This window comes from Galeopterus variegatus, unplaced genomic scaffold (assembly GCF_000696425.1).
Source record: "Galeopterus variegatus unplaced genomic scaffold, G_variegatus-3.0.2 Scaffold2685, whole genome shotgun sequence".
Taxonomy (NCBI): Eukaryota; Metazoa; Chordata; class Mammalia; order Dermoptera; family Cynocephalidae; genus Galeopterus; species Galeopterus variegatus.
Genome location: NW_007728796.1, coordinates 38,578 through 47,837, shown reverse-complemented (window position 1 = coordinate 47,837; position 9,260 = coordinate 38,578). Strand labels below are relative to the sequence as shown.

Sequence of the window (9,260 nt, the reverse complement as noted above, 5' to 3'; positions counted from 1 at the left end):
TTTTTTTTTTTTTTTTTTTTTTTTTTTTTTTTTTTTTTGTCTTTTTTCGTGTCCGGCAACGGATCGCAACCCTCAGTGTCGCGCCCATACCGGACCAGGACCGGCAACGGGATCACAACTCGGTGCTGCACCCGCACCTCGCTCAGCCAGTGAGCGGGAACCAGTCTGTATGTGGGATCTGAACCCTTGGCGGGAGCGCCGCCGCGCTCTCAAGCGGCGCACTGTAGCAGTGCGCCACCGGGCCAGCCCCTGTGTAGATCTCTTTTTAAGACAGATATTATTTGGGGGTTATTATTATTAGTAGTAATAGTAATAGAGACAAACAATATTCTGAAGTTCTAAATATAGTAAATCATTCAAAATATGTGTGTTATTTTAGAAAAAACGTAAGTTTTGTACTAAATGTGGTAGGGAGATTTTGAGATTCTTCACTTTAATATTGAGGTCATATGCTTTGTATCAAATAGAAGTATAAAGAGCTAATAAATTTCAAAAAAGCCAATAGAAATTCAGATTTTTCTTTAAATGGATTTTGATTCCATTTATTAAATTAGAGCAATTGCTTCAGTGGTTAGGCAAATTTCTCAGTTCTTTAATTTTTCTTTTTGGAATCAAATCCAGAAAAATCTGTCTATTAAATCACCAAATCCTTATGTTGTTTATTCCTCACTAATGTTGAAACATGAGAAGTATTTTGGTGCTAAAATCAAAACTGTAAAAAATGGCAGCCACTGAACTCACTACATTGTTTCAGGACAAATGTTTCAATTTCTTATTAGGAACAAGTAGGGAGAAAATAGTGTATGACTCTCTGCAGAAATATAAAATGGTTTTCAGACAAACTTCCCTTTCTTTTCTTATTAAGTGTGTATGTGTATGTGTGATCATCTCCCTGACTAGGTGAAATATTCTTTGATGGAAAAAAAATCATGGTTTGTGATCCATGTGACATCTGCCCATCACAATGCCTAGAATAACATCATGCACAATTGTAGGTCCTCGAAAACATTTGTTGATAGAATATATAAATAAATAGTTGATTAAATGAACAGTTTTCTTGAATAAATTATTAGTAATATTATATTCTAATAAATATATTTGTCCAAAATTGGATATTGGAAGTTGGAGTATTGTAAGGAATAAGTGACACAATTCTTAAATAGAAAAGGAAAAGCCAGAAATAAGAGAGAATTGCCCAAGATGGAGGGAAAATCAAAATGTTCTGAGCCAGGATGCAATAGCTAAGGTATAGCCTAAAATCAGTAAACTTTAATCTCCTTTATTTTACATATGAAGCAAAATTGGGAAACTTTGCTTATCTAAGCCAGCATCTAAATCCCAAAAGGGCTCAAAGATCAGAACTAGCTGAAGCCTAGCAGAAACCATCCTACAAAAAGTGTCCAGATTTTTTCCATTGATTGCTTTTGAAGGAACCCAATAAATTCTTTTTTTTTTTTCTCTCCTTGGAGCTTTCTGGCTGTGTTCCATTATCTTGCTGGCTCTTACCTGGTAATCCATCTCTGTCTTTTGGATTGACATTCTGCTTTTGATGGTTTCATCCCTAGAATGTTGAACAAACAAGCCATGTCTCCAAGTCAACTTCTTCTGGCCCTGAAATTCTATTAACTGTGAGGTGACATCACAGCAGCAGAACTCTCAAATGTTATTCATTTAATTAAAAAAAAAATGTGAACCAAAACCTTGAGTGAATTAAACTTGAAGTTCATGTGTGAGAAATGTCACAGGGGCCAACAGACAGAGATCTAGGTCAGAGATCTGAGTCAGAAGCCAGGAATGTTGGTACCAGGTGAATTCTGACAGTGACAGTTAGATGGTCCCTGAGGAACTCTTTCAAATTAATGCAGAATGCTAATTACATTAACCTTTCCAGCAGGTAGGTTTATTGACTTTTTAGAATGCTGCTCCTTTTATTTTCAATGGCTAAATTTATATGATAAATGCACAATTTTTATTAGTTCTCTCTCAAGTGAATTTACTCTATTCAGTAGGCATAGAAATCCATTCAACAGGTATTTATTAAGCATGGCAAGCACTGTGTTAGTGCTGGGTATACTACAAGACAGTCACTATTAGGAGAAGCACTCAAGGATACAGTCGCCTAAGTTTTACAAGAGGTTGGCCACAGGATGATACAGAGCATTTTTGAGGGGTACCTGTCCAGTCTTGTTCTGTCAGAGATGTCTCAAAGAAGGTAACTCTGAGCTGAGACTTTAAGAACAAATGGGCTTTGTCCGGGCTCAGAAAGGTTGGAAAAGGCACTCTAGGCAGAGGGAATGGTATGTGCAAAACCAAAAAAAGTCCTTTTCTATCAACTTGGCAATGTTTGTATGAAAGTCATCCATGTGTGTGTGGTGTATGAATACATCTCTGCTCTCTGTTACAGGTTGGGACTGAGTTTCAATAGCATTTCTGCTGTCGACAATGGCTCTCTGGCCAACACACCTCATTTGAGGGAGCTTCACTTAAACAACAACAAGCTCATCAAAGTACCTGGTGGGCTGGCGGAGCATAAGTACATTCAGGTAATGCAAAGCCAATACTTACCTGTGAGAAATACCTAGAGAGTTTACCCTCCCTACTGGGATGTCAGAAAGCAGGGAGCTCTGCTTAGAAAACTTTTTTGCACAGTGTCTTAGTCAGCCAGGACTGCTATAACAAAATGCCACACATTGAGTGGCTTAAATAATAAACATTTATTTTCTCACAGTTCTGGAAGCTAGAATTCAGAGATCAGGGCGTCAGAATGGTCAGGTTTCGGCAGGAACCCTCTTCCAGGTGTCAGACTGCCAGCTTCTCATTATGGCCTCACATAGTAGAAAGAGAGCTAATGAGTTCTCTGGCCTTTTCTTATAAGGGCACTAATCCCATTCCTGAGGGCTCTACCCTCATGACCTAATCACTTCCAAAGGCTCCACATTCAAATACCACATTGGGATTAGGGTTTCAACATATAAGTTTTGGGGGGTGCAAACCTTCAGTTCATTGCTCAGAGAGATATTTTTAATGTTTCCACATAAATATTCACTCCAGTTTTATAAAAAAAAACTTAGGTTTGAATTATGAATTTTTAAAATTATTTAAATTTTAAAATTAGGACTATTGCTTTGAACTTATTATAATGCTTCATGCCAAAATGTAATATCTTTTATGAAGCAGAGTAGTTTCAGGTCACAGATCAGTGTAACAAATAAATGCTGGTTGGGTGAGATGATATAATCTGTGATGTACGGATGTGGAATAAAATAGTAGTTTTAACTTTTAGCTTCAGCAGATGTCATATAGTGCAAAAGGGAATGTTTAGCTAGCAATGTCACTGAATAACATTTTATAAAATATCAATTTATAGTGCTTAGTGCAGATAAGAAAATATAGTTCAGTGGTCCACTGTGATGATAGGGGGCTGCAGTCTGTAAATCTACAAATGAAAGGCATGTGTATTAGTTTGAATATTAGTAATAATTTATTATGTAACAATTGAAGACTTTCATTGTTACTTTGAGGAAATAAAACAAAAATGTTATTCAGATAATTAAATTTTTCTGAAAATTCAATAATGTAATTATTCATAGATTTCACATCTTTCTTTTATCTAAATTTTTCAGTTTTCATAAATATCATACTCAAATTTTGTTTTTTTCAGAAATTTACATAGGTACTTAGTTCTCTGATGGTGATTCAGAAACAATATCTTGATGATTTTTTATAGACAAGATAACTTTATAAAGTTTTCCTTTTGGTAATCTTGTACCTAAACTTTCCTTGAGGTTCAAAGATAGGCTCATCTTTTACTCTGCTATTATCAATGTGAAAAAGTTACTGAACTCCTTTTTTTTGTTGTTGTAACAAAAACTTCAAATTAAATTGGCATAGCATAGTTTACATTAGCTAGATTTCAATAAAGTATGTGATTTGTAAGTATGAACATAAAACAAAGTTTTTTCTTAAATACTAATTCTTTTTCAGTGGGTTCTTTGATGGTAGCTTGTGGGGTAGGTGGAGTTTGAAGCCACAAGTAAAATCAAGATGCTTAGAAAACTTATTAAGACTAGCTATTATTTTTATTAGTAAGATTTTTGTTGCCAGTAGTTTTTTTTGTTTGTTTGTTTATTTATGTTTTTGTATCCCAGAATATGCGTTTTTACCTTCGTGATTGCTGTTTTTCAGTTATCAGTCAGGACACATTATTGGGTTCATAAAATCAGTTTAATGAGTTTGTTAGGGATATTTAAAAAAGAGAACAGGATAGAATATAATAAAATAGATTACTGTAATGGAATTTCATAAAAATTTTGTTTTATATAGAAACATGCATATATACTAAGCCTCAGTATATAATGTGTTTCTTATTGTGAGTCACAGGAAAAAATGATAAAACATGCTGTTTTGGAGTCACTGTTGAATGTAAACAAATCTCATGGGTATCTGCACTATGCCACACATTCAGAAGGGCCTCATGCTTGATTTTTCATATCTAATAGACTATCCACAGACTCATTTTATCTCCCTTCTTACAGAATCTCAGGGATTTCAGCTACTCTACTGCCTTTTAAAAAATATACAATTCAATTTTTTTATCAAATGTTATGTAGCTGTTCAACCAATCATCACCACAAATCCAGTTTTAGAACATTTCTGTTACCCTCCAAATAGCCCTCCTATCCATTTCTAGTTGATTTGCAATCTCATCCCCAGACACAGGGAATCATTAACTACTTTATCATTTTTGTTTCATTTTATTGATTATAGTTTTGGTGTTAAATTGAAAAATACTTTATCTAACTTCTATAAATCTCATAATTTTAATCCTGTATTTAGGTCTATAATTCAATTTCATATACTTTGTTTTACAACTAAGATTGTGTATATTGTGAGGTAAGAGTCTAATTTATTTATGCATGTGGATAGCCAATTGTCCCAGTGCCATTTGTTGGAAATACAACACTTTCTTCAATGAATTGCCTTGAATCTTGTTGAAAATCACTTGAGCATAAATATAAGCATTTATTTTTGGACTTTCAATTATATTACATTTATCTATATGTCTATTCTTATGATAGTACTGTACCTTTTGATTACTGTAACTTTTGATTAAGTTTTTATATTGGGAAGTATAGGTCCTCCAACTCACTCCTTTTTTTTCAAAATTATTTTGGCTATTCTGATTCCTTTACATTTCATATAAATTGTAGAATTAGCTTGTTTTTTTCTGAAAAAATATCCTTCTAGGACTTCGAAAGGGAAAATATTGAATCTATAGATCAATTTGGAGAGAACTGCCTTCTTAATAATGTTAAGCCTTTCAATTAACAATTAAGAATATATCTCTAGATATATCTTCTTTAATAATTTTCAACAATATTTTGCTATTTTTAGCAAAGTCTTACAACTTTTTTACATTTGTTCCTAAATTTTTAATTTTTTGATGCTGTTCTGAATGAATTGTTACTTAATTTAATTTTTGTTTGTTGTTAGTATACAGTAATACATTTGATGTTTGTATATTGATCTCCTATCCTAATACTGTGCTGAACTTATTTTTAGTTGTAGTAATTTTCGTGTATTCCTTTGGATATTCTATATTTAGATCACGTCATTTGTGAAAAAAAAACAGTTTTAAATATTCTTTTCTCATCTGGATTCCTTTTGATTTTGTTTTTCCTCATTGCACTAGCTAAAATCTACAGTGCAGTGTTGAATAGAAGTGATGAAATTAGACATCCTTGCTTTGTTCCCTACTTTAGAAGGGGGGTAGTATTTAATTTTTTTACCATTAACATTATAGCTAAATGCTTTTTATTGGGTTTAGAAATTTCCCTTCTATTCCTAGTTTATTAAAATATTTTAGTATGACTGTTGTTGTTTTTTTTTCAAATGCTTTTTCTGTGTCTTTTGAGATAATCATGTGGATGGTAGTCTTCATTCTTTTCAGATGCTAAACTAGTTTTAAACTCCTGAAATAAATCATGCTTGGTTGTAGTATATACTCCTTTTATATGTTGTGAAATACAGTTTTCTAATACTTGTTAAATATCTTTGGCTATATTTATAAGAAATATTTGATTATAGTTATTTTGTCTTGTGATAATTTTTGTCCGGCTTTGGTATCAAAAAATATTGACCTCATAGAAGGGGTTGGGAACCTCCTTTTCTTAATGAACTAATATTTGCTTTATCTCTTGATATTTTCTTTCACTTTTAATAATAGCCATTAAATCTTACCAAACACCCCTTTCTTTTCTCGCTAATCACTTTGGAAAATAGAGGATGGTAAACAACAACAAGAAATTTTCAAAATTTGAGAATCAAAAACTGCTCATAAAAATTGCTTTGACTTTAACATCCTTCATTTATGTTTTTATATGATATCTATTATCCTCCTTTTAACCCTTTCTTAAACAAGGTGATTTTCACCAACATATAGATGTGTATGTTCTGGTAGGTAAAGCAATGTTTCAAGTCAATTTTTTAAGGGAGCGCCTCATAGGTTTTATGGCTCAATTTAGAAATTGTTGTCTTAGAATTATATTCTTGCCTTGGTTATGTGATCTTAGAGAAGTCTCTTCTTAATCTTCAGAATTCACATGCACAAAGTAGAAATAAAAAATCTATGAACAAATTACCATTGTCTTAAACATGATCATAAAATCTATTTTAGAAAAAAAATGGCATTCATCGAGTAGAAATTGTAACAAAATAAATTTTCATTGAAACTTTCTAGGCATATTTATTTTAAATAAGTGATGTAAAACTGAAGTATTTCTTAGACTTTATGATTCTTTATTTCAATTCCAATACTGTATGCCCTCTTTATTTTTTTCACTACACATTGCTTCCTCATCCCATATAATTTTATTAAAAGGTCTGTCATTTTGTTTTTTCCCTGAAGACATCATATTTCATGTAGATGGATATAGTTCATGTGAAATAACATTTATTCATTCAACACATTTACTGAACACAATCTATTCTAGTTGGCATTGGAGATACAGCCATGAAAAAACAACAGATTCTCGTCTCATGGATCTTATACTCCAGAGGAGAAAAACAGACAAAAGCCAAATAAATGCATAATATGTTATGTAGTGATAACTGCTATAAAGAAAAATAAAGAAATGTAATTGGGACAGAGACTGGAAGAATGAGGTGGTCAGGGAAGGCCTCTATGTTAAGAAGAAATGAATTATATGAGACAGCAAGCTCTGCATACATGTTGACGAAGATTATTCCAGGTGGAGGAAGCAGTGTGTGACAACTTAAGGAGGAACCATGCTTTGTATATTAGAAATAAGCAAAGAGGGAAGATGGTTGGATGGAATAGTGAAGAGAGATGAGTTCAGAGCAGAAGGATGTCATATTAAGTAGTATTTATAAGACCACCATGTGAGCTTTGGATTTCATTCTGAATGAGATGGGAAACCACTGGAGTGCACAGGCAAAAAGATATTATTTGGCTTACTTTCTAAAAGAATTGCTCTGGGAGCGAAAAAAAAAAACTGGAGTGCACAGGCAAAAAGATATTATTTGGCTTACTTTCTAAAAGAATTGCTCTGGGAGTGAAAAAAAGAAAAAAAGAAGGGTGGGGGGAGAAGGAGAAAAAGAGGAAGAGAACTTGGGAAAGCAAAGAAGAAAGCAGGAGCAGGAAGAAAAATAAGGGCATCTTTAATCATCCAGAATGAGACAAGAATGAGACAATGGTGGCTTGAACAAGGTTGCTGGGGTAGACATGGGGAGAAGAACTGGACTATGTGTACATTTTGAAGGTTGAGCTAGCAGGATTTGTTGATGATTGGGTAGAGAGTGTAAGAGAAAGGGAGGCTAGAGGGTAATGACAATGTTTATAGCTTGAGCATCTGGAAGGATTGACATGCAGCTAACTGAGATGGAAAAGACTAACGAAGGGAAAAGCACGTTTGGAAAGGAAGGGAGAAATCAAAAGTTTGGTTTGAGAAGTGTTAAGGTATTCAAATTAAAGGATGAAAGTTTTAAAAAGTATACCATGAAGGGCCTCAATGTATTTTGGGAAAAATAAGCATTCTCCATTGTTTCATGTTGCAGGTTGTCTACCTTCATAACAACAATATCTCTGCAGTTGGAGCAAATGACTTCTGCCCACCTGGATACAACACCAAAAAGGCTTCTTATTCGGGTGTGAGTCTTTTCAGTAACCCGGTTCAGTACTGGGAGATCCAGCCATCCACCTTCCGATGTGTCTATGTGCGCTCTGCCATTCAGCTTGGAAACTACAAGTAACTCTCAAGAAAGCCCTCATTTTTATAACCTGGCAAAATCCTGTTAATTGCTTAAAAAAAAAAAATGAAAGCTAGATACTGGAAACCTAATGCAATGTGGATGTTTTCCCCACATGACTTATTATGCATAAAACCAAATATGCAGTTTAAACAATTGCCTACAATAAAAAATATTTTGCCTGCCATTTTCAGAATCATTTTTTGAAGCTTTCTGTTGATGTTAACTGAGCTATCACAGATATTGTTTCACTAAATGTAAAATTTGGAGTAAATGTGTATGTCAACGATTTAGTAAAGCTTTTCTTTTTTTTTTTAATTTTCAGAAGAAATCAAATAAAAACAGTATCAGTCTTCTGTAATTCATAGAACAGTTAGCTCCTTTGATATAAAGCCAAATGCCAAACGCTAACTCTGTATTAATCCCCATTACTACTAATAAAGCCTCATTTGAATATGTGAATTCAATACAGGCTATGTAAAATCTTTGCTAATGTCATTATTTTGAAAAAATAAATTAAAAATATATTCAAAATTACTATTGTATACAAGTTTAATTGTAAATATTCCCTAAACTCAGTTTTGTAAAGAGAATAGACATTGCCTTGTTGACAATAACAGCACTTCTTTTGAAGTTCTCAGTCATTTCTTCTACCTTTGTCTTTTACATTTGCATATGGTAACTTCTGTGTTCAATGTTAAGCTTATAAGGCCAAAACAGACTTCTTCTGATCGGTCTGGATAACTAATATTTTCAGTTACTAATTTACTAAATTGATTTTAAAACTACCATATGTATAATTAGGCTGCTTGCCTGAGTATTTCTACAAATACTAGAGTTAAACCATTAATTTTAGGAATTTTTTCTGTGGGATTTAGAAACAGCTATCAAAGCACACCATTCAACAAGCTTAGAGAATGGGCTAATTTACTTAAACATATATCAAATTGTATATTTATGCTATTAATATCTAATTAGTTAACATGTGAAGA

General features: G+C 33.1%; 1 protein-coding gene across 2 annotated transcripts in view; it reads left to right on the top strand.

Moving 5' to 3' along the window:
- The window catches only part of DCN (decorin), a 40,765-nt gene extending 31,960 nt beyond the window's left edge, over positions 1 to 8,805 (top strand). For both annotated transcript variants that reach the window (XM_008582664.1, XM_008582665.1), the window contains exons 7-8: positions 2,405 to 2,543; positions 8,077 to 8,805. In XM_008582664.1, the coding sequence (XP_008580886.1) occupies positions 2,405 to 2,543; positions 8,077 to 8,271 (334 nt within the window). In that variant the 3' untranslated portion in view covers positions 8,272 to 8,805. The remainder of the gene's footprint in view (positions 1 to 2,404; positions 2,544 to 8,076) is intronic.
- Positions 8,806 to 9,260: the final 455 nt, after the last annotated feature.